Source organism: Hipposideros armiger, unplaced genomic scaffold (genome assembly GCF_001890085.2).
Source record: "Hipposideros armiger isolate ML-2016 unplaced genomic scaffold, ASM189008v1 scaffold_22, whole genome shotgun sequence".
Taxonomy (NCBI): Eukaryota; Metazoa; Chordata; class Mammalia; order Chiroptera; family Hipposideridae; genus Hipposideros; species Hipposideros armiger.
The window spans coordinates 3,751,802-3,769,011 of record NW_017731372.1 but is presented as its reverse complement, the minus strand read 5'-3'; the positions used below and the strand labels follow the sequence as shown (position 1 = coordinate 3,769,011).

At 39.5% G+C, this 17,210-nt stretch overlaps 1 protein-coding gene across 1 annotated transcript in view; it reads right to left on the bottom strand.

The window, feature by feature from the left end:
• PLA2G4A (phospholipase A2 group IVA) overlaps window positions 1-17,210 on the bottom strand; it is a 141,131-nt gene that overhangs the window by 75,284 nt on the left and 48,637 nt on the right. Inside the window, exons 4-5 of the mRNA XM_019635430.1 lie at window positions 4,915-5,063; window positions 4,035-4,148 (exon numbers count right to left, since the gene is read on the bottom strand). Coding sequence (XP_019490975.1) covers window positions 4,035-4,148; window positions 4,915-5,063 — 263 coding nt within the window. The remainder of the gene's footprint in view (window positions 1-4,034; window positions 4,149-4,914; window positions 5,064-17,210) is intronic.

Below are 17,210 nucleotides of genomic sequence, written 5' to 3'. Positions count from 1 at the left end.
ATCTACTCCTTACCAAACAGATAATTCCTTGAAAACGGAACTTTTTATAGCTTATACAATATTTAGCAAAGGTTTAGGTGCACAATAAAAACTCAAATTCTCATATTAAAAAATAATCCATTGACAGGTCGGTATTTTAAAATTATATAATACAGATTTTTATTATTGCATTATGATTATTTTGTTTCCACATCTATAAAACAGGAAGAATTGAACACTTTGGGGTAAACATGTTTACATGAAAAATAAGGTAGACTTTCCAGGTCACAGAATTGTATAAATTAGAAAGGATCCTACAAATATGTCAATGGGAACCTTCCTTGTAGAACTAAAAAAAAAAATAAGACTCAGAGAGAAGGAATAACAGCTTGGACATCCTAGAGGGAAGTTAGTGATGACAGGGACAACATGGGGGTCTTGGTCTCCCAGTGCCCAGTTCCTACCCTGAGTGGGCAGATCAGGCCCTTGGGCATCTAGCAATCTCCGTTTAGAGGCTTCTGTTCTTTTGGGAGCTGGTTCCTGACCACAAAAATCACTCACTGTTAACCTAGTATTAACTTTTGGATGACAAAATTTTGAAGGAATTTTTGCTAATAATGTCTTGGTTTGAAGCCTGTGTTCTCCCATTGCCAAATCCAAGTGCTTTTTACTAGACCAGATGGTCATAAGCATCAACAACTGTTTAAAAATCTCTTCTCCCACATGATTCCCTCACAACCTATTCTCTCTTACAACCTCTGTGACCACTGTAGGAAGAAGACCGTTCTCTGAAAGATGGGGATTCCGAGATGAGGAGGGCCTGGACGGCTTGTGCAGGGCACAACACATGATCTGGAGAAGGACCGGGCTGTCTCACCGGCCACCACACATTCAGCTTTCTCCCCACCACCATCCCAGGACACGACCTCAAAGAACTTTCATTCAGATGAGAACTGCGCAGGGCTCTTGAGAGCTGAAGAGTAATGAAAAAAAACAGGCCGACTGTTTTCTCAGGCACGCTAAGGAAGATCATTAGGTAAGCTACTTTAAATTCAGGAATGTAGAAAGCCTCGGGTTACACACCTAACCATAGGAAATGACAGGCGGAGAGGAAATTCATGTTTTCTTACAATATCTTCTCTTCTAATCTGTCTTTGTGTCATAGGCTGAAGGGCAGAAAAAAATGCTGTTCTTTGGAAAGGCCAATCAGTGTTTACTAAGCTCTCACTGAATGTTTACTGAAAACTGATCCTAGCAACATGTCTTAGATAAGATCTGTGGATGGTATGCTTTGACCACCTCTAAACTACCCCACTGCTCATGACATGTACCTGCCAAGCCCTGCAACTCGCCAGGCCCCAACTTGCTTCTTGCTTTCAAGACTCCATGCTCTTGCAGTTTCTTCTGCCTAGAGTGCTGCTCATCACTGCTTCTCTGCCTGCTGAAATTCTACTCTTTTCTCAACGTATGATATCGGCAATAACAAAAACAACATTTATACAGTGTTTGACATCTACCAGGAACTGCTGTAAGCACTATACATATGTGTGTACAATGGTCATATATATTTCTATCATCAACTATCATTATGCATTTAATATAAAATAAATTGTATACTTCATAAATATATAATTAAGCAATATATAATCTATATTTTATGTAATAAATTATATGAAATTATAACTAAATATATAATGTTCCAATATATTTATATGTAATACACACTACGAGGTGTGATCAAAACCTATGGTGAATGCTGCTGCCCAGCGCCTCCCACAGAAAGGTGATGTTAATTGTGTATTTTGACCTTGATGGAATTGTGTGAGCTGAGTTTGTACCCAGGAACACTATGGCAAATTCTGAACATGATAAACGCTTACTAGAGTGTTTAAGAAACGATGGGCGTAGAAAATGGCCTAAAAAATGGGCAAATGGTTTCATCCTCCATCATGACAACGCTCTGTGTCACACATCACTTCTGGTATGGCAATTTCTGTCAAATAAAAAACATGATGGTGTGTCCTCATCCACCTTATTGACTGGATCTGACACTGTGGGACTTCTGGCTCTTCCCTAAAGTCAAAATGACCATGAAAGGTAAACATTTTGAATCGATAGGACATCGAGGCAGCCATGATAGCACAACTAAAGACATGAAAGAGGACTTCCAGAACTGCTTCAGAAAGTGGCAGGAACGATACCATAAGTGTGATTGAAGTGAGAGGGGGTATTTTGAGGGGGATTAATGGCAATGTGTCTTTCAGTGTAATAATTTTGTTTTATTTAAACATTCACCATATTCTTTGATCATGCCTCATATTACATGTATATTATATGTGGAAATCATGATTCTCCTATGAAATATTATCCCTATGTTACAGATGAGTAAATTGAGGCACAGAGGAACTAAGTGATTTCCCCAGGCTGAAACAGATCATAAGGGACAGAGAGCCAGGATTTAAACTCCACAGTGCTTCGGTGTTCACTGTTCCTGACATTCACTGTTCAACCTGTTCAAAATCACCTACTGATACAGTACCACCCTGGGCCTCCTCTCACAACTCCATCTTTATTATGTCTTCCCACTGCACTGTGTACATACCTCACTGATACTTATCTCATTGTGAGGTGGTTTCTTTTCATAACATGGATGTATCTCCCTACGTCTACTTCCCTTTCCGACGCTTACCTCATCTCCATCCCAAATGCAGAGAACTGAGGGGAGAGCTTCCTGTACCTTATTCTTCTTTTTAGTCCTTGCCTAGTAGATGCCAATCAACTTTCGCAAAAAGAATGCATGAAATAACTTTAAAAGAGGTCCATAGAAATGTAGGCAGTTTGTCTCTTGGCACCAGAGAGAAGACACATAGATGACATGTTTCCTGGATGGCTGAAGAGGCCAGCAGGGAGAGGTTGACCGCAAGGTACCTGGGTAGCTCTGAATGCATGAACTGGCCAGGTAGACTTTTGGGCTTAAGTTGGTTTCTCAATAGATATGCATTCAGTCAATGATATAAGCTATGTATTAACTCTGTAATTAAGCATGTATAATCAGTATTCTGGTTTCCTGACCCACAGGATTTTAGTTATGGTGACGGAGGCTGAGAAATGAAAAATAAATTATTTATTTTTATTGAATAATTTAGTCCCAGTGAATACCACAGATAATTATTATGGGTGTTCAGAGGAGGGAGAGGTCATTTGGGATGGTAACGGTCAGAAAAAGAGGTAAGAGTTAAGAAATACGGAGGTTTGGGTGAGCAGAGGTATTAAAAACTCATTCAAAGGATGAACAAAATACAGAAGCTCCTCCCAAAAGGAAGAAATAAATACATGTAAGCTTTTTGCATACCAACCCTTCAGTTGTTTACATTTCTCACTGGAAACTACTTCGTTCTTATAAAATTCAAAATCCAATGAGTTGAGTCTGTATAAATAATTATTCTAAGGTTTTATTATGCCTGAATAAATTACTGAAATTTCTGAAATGCAGCAAACCTAAAAATATGAAGATAACAATAACCCAAGACCATTCCTGCCGACTTGCTACTCCGGCCCTAATTATTTGAGGGTTATTTGAGACAGAAATTCTCCTCCCCACAGGCTTAATTTATTAATAATCATGTAATTTTAGAATAGTTTGGATGTCCTAACAGTTTTCTTTGGGTTCATTCACTTGTTCGCTCACCCTGTACCATTTTTCTCAGATTTTATATCTCCCTTTATCCTCCCAAATGTTTTGTGTTAGACGTGGTAGTGGGATCCAAAGCCATTGCTTAATCCCAGTGTTATGATTTGGAGCAACAAAAGAGATTAACGCCTCTGCAGTATTTGGTGTAATACCTCAACCAAAGATTGCAGACATCAGAATAATAGAAGATTAGGACAAGAAGTAAAAAGGAAAACAAAATTTTCTCTTTAAGAAACCAAACATTCTCATAAATAAATGCATAGATACATTAAAAAAAATAAAGTTTCCAAATGTCAAACTCAACTTTCCAGAACAGATTTTTATCCAATATAAAGTTGAAAAAAGAATCTGTTGTGTTACTTACTTGGTTGAAAATAAAAGGCACTTCTTTCTTCTCTCCCACTTTCATAGAAGATATGGGAAATGTTGCTGTTCCCAGAGTTTCATCCATAACATAATTGGCGTCCACCAATGAGATCTACAGAGGGTAAAATATAGGGCACAAGTATAAATTTTCCCTTGGGTCTTTGGAAATCGTATCTAAAATCTCCACCACATTTAAAAAATATTAGTTCTCAAATGACATGTAACAGTCATTTGAGAGCCTCAATATTCAATCAATAACAATACTCTGTTTTTTCTTTCTGAATACTATATTTTCAACTAAAATAACAATTAATTTTTTCATTTTCCTAATTGACCTACTCATTATTATGTGTGCAAAAATGGAAATTTGAACACACAATGCAATATATAGATGATGTATTATAGACGTGTACACTTGAAACCTGTAAAATTTTACTAGCCAATGTCACCCAAAGAATTTAATAAAAAAAAATAATAATAATAATAATAAAATGGAAGTTTAGCCCCTCTCAGGGGAAATATTATTTTGGAATATGTGAAAGAAATTAATGTGGAAAATTCATGCAACTCTTTTGGTAAAGATTAATTTTAACCTGTTTTAAAGATAATTGAAAATATTTTTCTTCTGTTGTACTTGGACCCTCCTCTTTCTAACAGAAAACATGTTTTCTCCAAAGCCCATGGGGAAGATAAAAGAGTCTTCCTAGCCCTACCTAATGCCTACATGGACCAGTGGACATCCACATAATTTGATGTGCACCATCTAAAAGCTGATCTACTCTGCTGCCCAGCTGGAGTCCACTAGTGAGAAAAAAGAAGGAGGTATGGGGACAACCTCAAATGATGACCATCCAACAGTCCCCAAATGATTCACTTACCTCCAAAACATTTTCCTGATTAGGATCCAAAATAAATTCAAAGGTCTCATTCCACACTGGGTTTATGTCATTATTGAAGTGTCTTGTTCTCTTCCTGCTGTCAGGGGTTGAGGAGATGAAGAGTTCCACGTAGGGGTCTGGAGTGTCAACTATAGACATTAAACACAAGTGGGAAGGAGGTAAGTATGATATAGTTCCTAATTTGTTTTTATTAATATGTGTTGTCAAATTATTTTCCATGAATCTGCAGTAACATACTCAAAATATCTGAACAAGATAATATACATATAATAGAACACCATGATAGGTTGTATACTTTTTATATATTATGTTCCTGATCTTAATACGAGTCTATGAGAGGAAATTATTTATTAGGTGATTTATTCAGAATCCTCTGTCCACCATGTTCACTGAAGTCAACATCTCAGTCCAACTATTAGACAATGATAGCAATTTCACTCAGCTGATTAGAGTATAACCTTCACCCCAGGACTATGACGGAGACAAGATCATGGGTTCAGAATCATGATGCTTTGCCACATTACAAAAATTATCTAATTACTTTATTTGCCAAAGAAAATGAAAGTTGGTGTGAGATAAATATTGTTTGCAGCCAAAGGGCTGCCTTGTGTGGTAGTACAGGTTGTGCACTGAACAACTCTAAGAGGTGGCATTTACATTAGCAGTCAACATATATTTCTGTATTTACTATGATGATATTCAATCAGATGGAAGTAGGCGTCTCAAGGAAGTGACAGCTTTTTCTATTGCACATAAAGGTCTACTTGAGTCAGGGCATGATATGTATGTCATTTTAAATAAAAAGAAACAATTGCAAATAAAGGAACCACTTAAATTTCCTTCTTCTATATATATATACTTAACAACAAGGCAACTGACCCTGGGCAGTGAAAATATTTGTCACTCCCTCTTTCGTGGTTCCACTGAATCCTTCATCATCTTATATCATAGTGCACAGTGTATTTTATGAATAAAAGTATAATCTATTTGTCTTTTCTTACAAGACAGTCAACAACTTGAGGGCAGGGACCAAGTCTTGCTCATCTTTATATCTTCATAACCTAGCAACTATCACAATATTTAAGGTCTCCTAATTTAAGGACTCAACTTTTCCCTTTAATACTTCCTTTCCCATGAGGCTGTTTTGATTCATAACCACAAAAACCAATAATTGAATAATGATTGCAAGAATCTCTGTTAAGCACTTTACACACATGTCTCATTCAAATCTCACTCTAGCACTATAGGTGTTGAGGCAACATGATCTGAGAGTTGTTAAGCAGTTTGTCCAGTATTACACAGCTTGTGAGCATCAGAGCAAAATCTGATTGCAATAATCATTCTTTTAATGACATCACGATCTGAAGTGCTAAAGATGAGTTCATAAGGTATGGATTGCTATGGTAAGGGGAGCTGGACTTAGAGTTTTGGAGAAGAAAAATGGAGGAAGGAGGCAGGGGTAGGGAGAGAGAATGAGAGGAAGTGGTGCAGAGGTCCACACAAAAAGATACAGGAATTTGGGCCAGCCGAGTGGCACGTAGGTTAAGAGCTGGCTTGGGACGCCAGAGGGCCCCAGTTTGGATCCCACATGTGAGGGCCAGTGACTCTGCTCTCAACAGCTAAGATGCTGAACAACAGCTCAACCTGGAGCTGGGCTGCCGTGAGTTGCCAATGACGGCGTAGGCTGCAGCCCCTGTGGCAGTGGGTTGCCATGGGCTACCGTGTGTAGCCAGCAGCCAGCGTGAGCGGCCAGCAGCCGCTGTGAGCGGCCGTCCAGAAGCCGGTGACTGATCTGCCTCTGCCGGAAGAGCGCAATGATGGTGCCAACTTGGGCCAGTGAAACAACGTCCTCCACAACTAGACTGAAGAACAAAAGGATAGCAACTTGTCTGTTCCCCTTTCCCCAATTCCCCAGTGCTGTTCCCATCCCCCAATGCCCCAATTTAAAAAAATCTTAAAAAAAAAAAAGATACAGGAATTGAAAACAAAGGAAAAGCAAAAATCATAGTTCTGAAATTATTGGTTTCCAAAGAAAAGTTTAAAATAAACATACGCTGTCCTTTAACTGGTTATCAAATAATGTAATCTATGCCCTTCGCATAATTTTTAAACACTGCTCAGAGTTCTGATATGTGTTCATCAGATTTTTTTTTTTTAAGATTTTTATTGGGGAATTGGGGGGAGGGGAACAGCGTTGGGGAATCGGGAAAGGAGAACAGACATGTAGACAAATTGCTGTTTTTGTTCTTCAGTCTAGTTGTGGAGGACGTCACTTCACTGGCCCATATTGGTATGAACATTGTGCTCTTCCCCGGTGAGGCAATCGGTAGCTGGTCATTGGTCAGCCGCTCACAGCGGCTCCCGGCAGCTCACGCTGGCTGCCAGCCACTCACGGTAGCTTATGGCAGCCCACTGCAGCCCCACTGCAGCCTACACCGTCGCCGATGACCCACAGCAGCCCAGCTCCAGGTTGAGCTGCCGTTCATCATCTTAGCTGCAGAGGGCAAGCGTCACTGGCCCTCATGTGGGATCCGAACACAGCCCTGCTGCTCAGAGCTGGCATCCCAAGCGAGCTCTTAACCAGTTGAGCTACTCGGCCAACCCCAGATTTTTTTTTTTAAGTGTGCTTTTTCACTGTTAAATGGAAAGATCGAAAAACGAGGTATAAGCGTTTGGGAATGTCTTTAATTTTCCCACTTGGAGCTTATGCATCATTGGTCAAGGACAGCTGAGTCTCAAAAGTGAGAGCAATGTAAATGCCTAGGTGCTAGTTAACACAGACGCCTGACTCTCATCCCCTAAGATCTACAAATCAGTAGCTCTGTAGTGGGCCTAGGAATCTGTATGTTTAAACAAATATTCTACCTGACACTGATGTAGGTCATCTTCTGTTCCCACTTTTTTTTTAACTGAGCCATCCTGCCACCTGTTGACAGCTCAGCGGCTGCTCAGCTCAGGCCGGGACTCAAACCGCTGTTGCTCAGAGCTCAAACTCTTGAGCAAGCTCTTAACCAACTGAGCCACTCGGCTGGCCCTGTTCCCACTTTTGATATCCTATTTTGCAGAAAGGAAATAGTTTTGCAATTATACGTATGTATGAATTTTTACTGAGATGTAACTGACATATAACATTGTGTAAGTGTCTAAGGTATACAATGTGTTGGTTGTATATGTTTTTTATATATTGCAATTTCTAACTCAGTGACCAAACAGTAGCATTCCTTACCTGTAGTTTTACTTTCCACAGTTTCAGTTACCCATGGTCAGCTGTAGTCCAAAAATTTTAAGTGAAAAATTCCAGAAATAAACAATTCATGTTTTAAATCGCACGCCATTCTGAATAGCGTAATGAAATCTCACACTCCATCATGCCCAGGATGTAAATCATCTTTTTGTCTAACATCTCCACACTGTATGTGCTTCCTGCCCGTGAGTCACATAGCAGCCATCTTGGTTATCAGATTGACTATAATGGTATCGCAATGCTTGAGCTCAAGTAACCCTAATTTTACTTAATAATGGCCCCAATGTACAAGAGTAGTGATGCTGGCAATTTGAATATGCCAAGAGAAGCCCTAAAGTGCTTCCTTTAAATGAAAAAGTATGGGGCTGGCTGAATGGCTCAATTGGTTAAGAGCATGAGCTCTGAGCAACAGGATTGCTGGTTCGATTCCCACATGGGCCAGTGAGCTGCGCCCAAGCTGAGCTGCCGATGAGCTGGTGAGGGCGTGTGCTCTTAGCAGCAAGGGTGCTGGTTCAACACCTGTATGGGATGGTGGGCTGTGCCCCGTCCCCTACCTCCCCCCTCCGCAACTAAGATTGAACACGACATCTTGAGCTAAGCAGGCGTGAGCTGCCGTTGGGTGGCTGAATGGCTCAGTGTGCAACAAGGTTGCCAGTTCAAGTCCCACATGGGATGGTGGGCTGCACACACCCCTCTCCCCACCACACAACTAGATTGAAAGCGGCTACTGGACTTAGAGCTGAGCTGTGCCCTTCACAACTAAGATTGAAGAACAACTTGACTTGGAGCTGATGGGTCCTGGCAAAACACAATGTTCCTCTTCCCTGATTGCCCCCTGCCTCTCTCCCACCCACCTCCGCCCAAAAAGAAACGGTGTGTATGTATAGGAAAAAACAGTATATATAGGGTTGGGCACTATCTGTGGTTCCAGGCATCTCCTGGGGGTCTCAGAACTTATCTTCCTTGAATAAAGGAGGACTCCTGTATCTCTCAATAGGACCATGAAAGACAAACTAGGAAACAAAAAGACTGGGCAGGAAGGATGGCAAGGGGAATCCACCAAAGAGATGGACACGCCACAAGATGACTCTACCCACCTCCTCAACCAAGAGAGATGATCATTCCTTCTCCTTAGCCATGCTTCTGCCATGCTGCCCGTGTTCAGGGTCGCAAACCAAAAATACAACTACATGTTTAGAATAGTATGTAGAAGATTATACATGTAGAAGATTATAAAGAAAAATATTATTCCCCTTTTGTTACTTTGTTTTTGTTTTTGTTTTGTTTTAGCTGAGCCATCCTGCTACCTGTTGGCAGCTCAGCAGCAACTCAGCTCAGGCCGGGAATTGAACCAGCAACCCTGTTGCTCAGAGCTCACACTCTTGAGCAAGCTCTTAACCAACTGAGCCACTCGGCCGGCCCCTCCTCTTTTGAATAGAAATAAATATGTGATTTTAAGAATATTCAATTAGCACTTTACATTAAATGTATAAAAATGTAACCCATTTTTTTTAAATTAAAGTTTATTGGGGCAACAATTGTTAGTAAAGTTACATAGGTTACAAGTGTACGATTCTATAATACATCATCTATATATCACATTGTGTGTTCACCACCCAGAGTTTACTCAAAATGGATCAAAGACCTAAACATAAGACCGGAAACAATAAACCGTATAGAAGAAAACATTGGTACTAAACTTATGGACCTTGGGCTCAAAGAGGATTTTATGAATTTGACCTCAAAGGCAAGGGAAGTAAAAGCTAAAATAAATGAATGGGACTATATCAAACTAAAAAGTTTCTGCACAGCCCATGGTTCTTTCTCATGCGGCTAATGCTCCTTTTTGTATGTTTCCCAAAATATTAGAAAAAACTAAACCAAGAAAAAACCAATTTAGAAAACAAAAAGTGTGTGAGAAGGGGCAACATGAAAATGATAAACATCATCTATTCATTCAACAAATATTTGAGTGCCTCTTATCCTTCAGGAACTGCCTATCAAGAAGCAGTTCGGCTTTGATAGGGAGCCAAACGCAAAACTGTAGACTTAAATTATGGATGAGTCAAATGCTAGTAGCCTAATTTTAGAGACAAGGGGTAAATGAGAGAAATGCAGATACACCAAGCCAGTGACTCAATCACCCAGATTGTTAAACACAAATAAAGTCAATCCGTAGGTGGGGGAATTGCCTTTAGAGGCTCAATCTTCATTTGAATCGTACAGGAAGTGGGGTTTTCTTGGGCCAAACAAGAAAGAGAAAGCAGTAAGTGAAGTTCTATGGGAGGAACCAGAAAGGAAAAGCAAGCACAAATTGAAGTGGCATAAGTCAATCAGGGACAGGACTATCCTCTCAGCCAACTTGGACTCTTGTTAGTTAGGTCACATGCTTTAGTCACATGACAAAATGATCCAGAAAATACCATACGAGATGCCAACACTACATTTCTAGGTCAAAACATCAACAGGCCTTTCTTTTTTTTTTTTATTGAAATACAGTTCAAAGCTGTCACTTTAGATTCTTATTATTTTTACTTTTAAATAAAGTCAATATTCTAAAACTTTTGTCAAGAGTGGACGTTTTTCTAGTTTTCTCCTCTTGCTTCATTAGCAAGAGAGTTCAGTGTCAAGACATCAAAGGGTCTCGAGCAGTTGGAAAACTACTGATAGTGGCAAACTTTGATATTGCAATCTGCATCCTGGCTAATCTTTGTACTCTAAGAAACATTTGTAACAGTGATAGACAGGATGGGATGAAAAGAAGTTTTAAGAGGCTTGTTTAAAATTGGATTCCGATCATCACACATCTCAGTTCACTTTCTTTACATAATCTATAATTTTCACTGGCATGGTAACATGGGAAAGCTTTGAAAAGGGAAAGCAGTCCATTTGGACAGCAAAAGCCCAATGCTCTAGAGAAGTTCCTAGAAATCAAGTGAGGGAAAGAAAAGTCAAACGTAAGAAAAGAAATGATTCTTATTTTTCTCCTTTGTACTTATGACTTTGTGAATTAATGCCTTTGGGTAATTGGGTGTTGATTAGCTCCAGCCAAGGGTGGTAAAGCAAAGATGAAATGTGTGGGCAAAGGCTTTCTTCCATCTCATCCTTTTATCTAAATCTTGACAAACAAAAAATATTGGGGCTGTGGGATACAGATTTTTGTTGCTCCCATAAAAATGACATGAAGCTACACGCACAAGAAAGAGCTTCACAATTTCAGGATTGTGAAATGCCTCATAAACTTCAGTAGTTCAAGGAGTGTTTGCCTAAATTTATATTTTGTCTTTGTCATTTTGACTTTGTCTGAGCAATATATTATACGATTAGGACCTGATGGTAGCTTCTAAACTCCAGCTTCTATTTTACATATTCACCAGTTGCTTTCTCACATCCATTTCATTCTGTAGCAACTTAAACCCCTTTCTTCAAATAAAGATGGACTGTAACCTGTTACAATTCTTGTACAAGCAGCAAAAAAAAATCCCCAAAGTAAAAGTCCCCCTAAATTCACAGTCAAAATATCAGATTCTGAATAGCTATGATCCACTGATGATGGTGAACTTAAAGCAGTGTTTTTCAAAATGTAGTTCACTAAAATGTCTTCACAGAATCAGCTGGAGTGTTTAAAAAAATGTAGACGCCTGGCAGCTTCAATCAGTCTTCAGCATGGGCTTGGAAATGCATTTTTAACAACTCAATCAGGTGATTCTCACGTACACAAGTGTGAAAAATGGGTTTTAAAGTATATTATTAAAATCAATGCAAGAACAATGGTATAATAACACCCACAGTAAAATAGAACCATTATTGACATTGAAAAGTCCACATGCTTACTGGTCTTCTGTCATGGAGTTATTCTGCTCAGAGATTTTTACTAAGCACAATCCAGTAAATCGTTTCTGCTTCTAACCATTAAGTACATTTTCAAGTAGCCGCATGAAAACAAGTCTAAGAATAGAGTTCATGTAGGTGTGTTAGTTGGCAATCGGTTTAGGGCGATGGGCTGATTTTCAAGTGTTCTGCTTAAGTTACCGTTAAAGTAGGAATGCGATAGTAAGACCAAAAATCAAATAATCATTTGTTGAAACAAATGCCTCTGAATACCATTCTCAAATGTGGTCACTCCTTTGAATTATTTATGATTTAGTGGTAATGGTAATTACGTAGAGAACTCAAAGCTTTTAAACTTAAGAGGTTTTATGATTGCCAACCTTTTCACTATCCTGTACTATGCTGGCTGAACTGCTGGCATACATCCTAGGAAAGTGATGGTGAGCCCTTCTATGTATGTATGACTTTCAACAAACAGTTTAGCTCTTTTTCTTTTTTTAACTTTATTGGGGAACAATGTGTTTTTTCCAGGACCCATCAGCTCCAAGTCAAGTCATTGTTTTCAATCTTAGTTGTGGAGGGAACAGCTCAGCTCCAAGTCTGGTCGCCGTTTTCAATCTAGTTGCAGGGGGCACAGCCCACCATCCCACGTGGGAGTTGAACCAGCAACCTTGTTGCTAAGAGTGCACACTCTAACCAACTGAGTCATCTGGCTGCTCTTAATGATGTCTTTTGATAAAAAGAAAGGCCTAACTTGAATACAGTCCAATGTATCCATCTGCTTCCTTATGATTCATACTTTTTGTCATTTAAGAAAATTTTAGCTAATCAGTTTTAAATGATTTCTTAAAAAATCTCATTTGCATTACCCTTTACTTTTAGATCTAAATCCCATTTAGAATTAATGTCTATGCATGAAGTGAGGGTGGTGTTAATTTTTTTTCCATATGTATGACCAGTAGACTCAGCATCATTACTGGAAATACTGCTTTTAACCCTTGCGTTGTAATATACACTTTGCACTAATCAAGCGGTCATATAAATGCAAGTCTATTTCTGGGCTTTCCATGTAGTCTACTAGTCCATTAATCTATTAATTAAGCTTGCACCAATGCCACACTGTTTTAATTATCATAGTTTTATGATAAATCTTGATGTCAGGTAGTTTAAGTCCTCTAACTTTGTTCAAGTTCTGCAGGATTACTTTAGCAGTTTTTTATTTTAGCACTTCAAAGACGTCATTCTATTTATTTTAGCACTTCCAAGCCGGGTTTTGTTGAGGAATCCAACTCTCAGTTTTTCGCTTTTCTAAATGTGGTCTCCTACCTCTCTCCCCCCACCCCCATGCTTTTAGGATGTTTTCTGCAGCTTTACTACAACATGTATAAGGTAGGCATTCTTTGTATTTTTCCTTGGGTTCATAGCACATCTATGTATATAGTTGAATATGTGTTATCAGTTACAAAAAATTCTCAGCCTTTATAACTTCAAATATTATTTCTGCCCCATTCTCTTTCTTTTCCTCAATGCTTTCTTTTTTAAAAAAAAAAAATCATGCCCCAGAGATTCCTTATGCTTTTATTCTATATTTAATTTCCATTTTCGTTCTCTGTGTTTCAGTCCGGATATTCTCTACTGTTCTATTCACTTCACTAATTCCCTCTTTATAACTGTGTTTAAACTACAGGAAAGCCATCTGCTGAGTTTCAAATTTCAGTTACTGTGTTTTTAGTTCTAAATTTTCTGTTTGATTCTTTTCTCTACATCTGGTTCCCTGGTAAAAGCCTCCATCTTTGCCATCTATTTCTTGAACATATTGATCTTGGTTATTTCAAAGTCCATAGCCAACACTTGTGGATCTATGTATTTTCCCAGATCTTGGTTTTTGGTATCGCTGGCAATTCTGGATGGAATGCCAGACTTCTTTTTAATGAAAAATTGTAGGGACGCTACATCTACCTCAACAGAAGAACCATCTTATTTTCCTGCAGGCCGTTGAGAGTTGGATGGAGTGTCTCAATTTCATCAGAAATTGAACTGACTAAAGTCTCTGTAAGGTTCAGTCTACCTCTTGTTAACTTCCACTCGAAGCTTCTCTACTGAGATCCCAGTGTGTTTACTAGGACCTTTCAATTGGGCAGTTCCGATAGCCACCTTTTTTTTTCTCTATGTCTTAGTACTGTGAGACTGCCAATATCTCCGCTTTGTTTCTCAGGTATTTTGTGTTTGCTTCTTAGCCTATTGCTCTGCACAGAGGAAGAATTTGGCTTCGCATGGTGAAGGCAATGACCTTCAGACTTCTCTAAGATTCCCTTTCTCTTAGGGATCTTGCCCCTCAAATTCTAATGGACTTGGTCCTGAAATCCAGTTTTTATGTCCCCAACTCTTTTGAGCTTGCCAAAGTTCTGGTAAATTCTCTGCCTTTTCACCGCTTGGCTACTTCCCACATCCCTCTAGTCTCCGAAAACTACCTAAACTCGGCAGTGCATGGAGCGGGGAACAGCCTGCAGAATACAGGGCTCACTTCAACGTCATCTCTCTTGCCTGAGGTCTTGCTCTCTCAAATTCCAGTTGACTTAGTAGCTCTTCAATCCTTCAGACATTTTAAAAAAATTATTTAATCTGTGTTTTCTAAATTGCTCCTAGGGGAAATGGATACTCTGCGATTAGTTACTTCAGTTTAGTCCAATGACCATTTAGTTATTAACTTGTTCAAATATGTATTAGTCCCTATTCTTTTTTTTTTTAAGATTTTATTAGGGAATTGGGAGAGGGGAACAGTGTTGGAGAATCGGGGAAGAAAAACAGACAATTTGCTCTCCTTTTGTTTTTCAGTCTAGTTGGGAGGATCTCGCTTCACTGGCCCATGTTGGTATTATCATTGTGCTCTTCCTGGGGGAGGCAGTCGCTCAACGGCTATTGGACAGCTGCTCACAGTAGCTCATGCTGGCTGCCAGCCACTCACAGCAGCTCACGGCAGCTCACGCCGGCTGCTGGTAACACACGGTAGCTCATGGCAGCCCACTGCAGCAGGGGCTGCAGCTGACGCCAACAACAGTGACTCATGGCAGCCCAGCTCCAGGTCGAGCTGCTGTTCAGCATCTTAGCTGTAGACGGCGCAGTGTCACTGGCCCTCATGTGGGATCCGACCCAGGGCCCTGCTGCCCAGAGCTGGCGTCCCAAGCCAACTCTTAACTAATGTGCCACTCGGCTGGCCCAGTCCCTATTCTTTTTTATTTCCATTCTTCACATGGCTGTGCTAACATTTACTGCTTTTCTCAAGTCACCCACCTTAGTCGCTATTTCTCATCTGAGGATACAACTCAGATTCATACTCACTGGGAAAACAAAAGGAGAGGATTGGATGCACTCTTTCAAGTTCCCTTCCATATACCCCACTACTTGAAATATATATTTACAATTTAAAAGTTTATTTATTCATACTTAAATTCTTCCCTCATGTCTTAGAAGAAAAAGTATTCATCAATATGCTCTTCTCTGAACTCTACTCTGAGATCTTCAATCTGCTCTTGAATGCCTTAAAAATATCTCATATACCTAGTAAATACCTTGAAAATACCTCAAACTCAAAATGTACAAATTTATTTTCTTTCCATATTTCTTTCCCTAAATTCACAACAAAAGAAAAGTAAAGCAAAACAAACCAAAAACCTACAGTTAAAATCTTGTTTTTTTCTTTTTTCCTGACAGGAAAGTTCCTGTTTTACTTAGTGGTGCCATCATTTCTAGCTGTCAGAATTAGAAACATGAGAGTCATTCTCTTTTCCTCATAGCTCCTATATTCAACCTGCCTTCAAGTTTTACCTGTTTCACCTGTAACATGCCTCTCACATCTGGCTCCTCAAGTCCTTTCAAATTACCATCGTCCCAGTTCAACTAAGTACCACTTCTCACCCGGACTATTAACATGCTCTCATAGTGGCTTCTTTCCTTACAATCAAGCCACTTTCTATTATGCCAGCGCAACTGTCTTAGTCAAACACATTTTTTACCTTCACTGCCTATGAAGGGCAGGCATACACATGGTGAGAAAGCCCTCCAGGGGCTCCCACCACTGGACGCTGGGTTTCCTTCTGATCAGTGATTCTCCCCCATGATGCAACGGAACATCCCTCTCACTCAACATTTAGGCCATGAAACATCTCGGAAGTCCACACATTTCAAACATTCCATACAGTTAGTTACATTGAAGGCAGAAGCATTTGTTCTAAGAGAACATTGCTTCCCTTTTACTTGTGCATATTGTTCTGTTTTCTTTTGACATTTCAGCTGATAACTAAATGTTATTTGAGTCGTTGTCCTTGTTCTAAGAATATCCAAGATAAGGATCCAAAGGTTCATACACTTAAAGGATGAGTAGAATGAGATGTTATCTCTGGTTTTTTTTTGTTGTTGTTTTTTAAATCTAGTTTATACATCCCTAGTCGACTAGTTGTTCTGTTTTCCCGTCGGGGAAAATTGGCCACTGTAAATCACGTTCGCTAGAGAGCTCATCTATCTACATCTGCATTAAGTAAAAATAATTCTGCATAAAGCTTTAACTTGCTGATATAGGTATTATTATTCCCATCACATAGATGCAGAAACTGAGACTCAGAGGTATTTACCAAGTTGAGTAAGATCATTTAGAGACAGGGTTTTAACCTAGTCTTTCTGAAGCCAAATTCCCTGCTCTTTTATATACACCAACGCTAATAACTCTTACTTATTTTTGCCTCGATTACACTGTAAACTCCATGATGGCAGGAATCACATCTTTCCTATCCACTGTTGTGTCCAAGAGTCCAGCACAAAGTCTGAAACATCATTGGAACATAATCAATATTACTGAAATAATGGATGATGGGCTAGCCCTGGGCAGTGCTGTAGAAGAGGTGACTTTTATTATAGACACAACAATCTCCCCTGCCTAAATTCTTTTTACTCTTAGGTAGCATGTTTCAACATTCCTGGAGCTTTGTCCCATCCCATGTATTTGAATTTTTTTATTTTTTTATTTTATTTTTTTTAGCCAAGACATCCTGCCACCTGTTGGCAGCTCAGCGGCAGCTCAGCTCGGGCTGGGACTCAAACCGCTGTTGTTCAGAGCTTGCACTCTTGAGCGAGCTCTTAACAAACTGAGCCACTCGGCTGGCCCATGTATTTGTATTTTAACATATATCAATGTCAGTCATTTCTT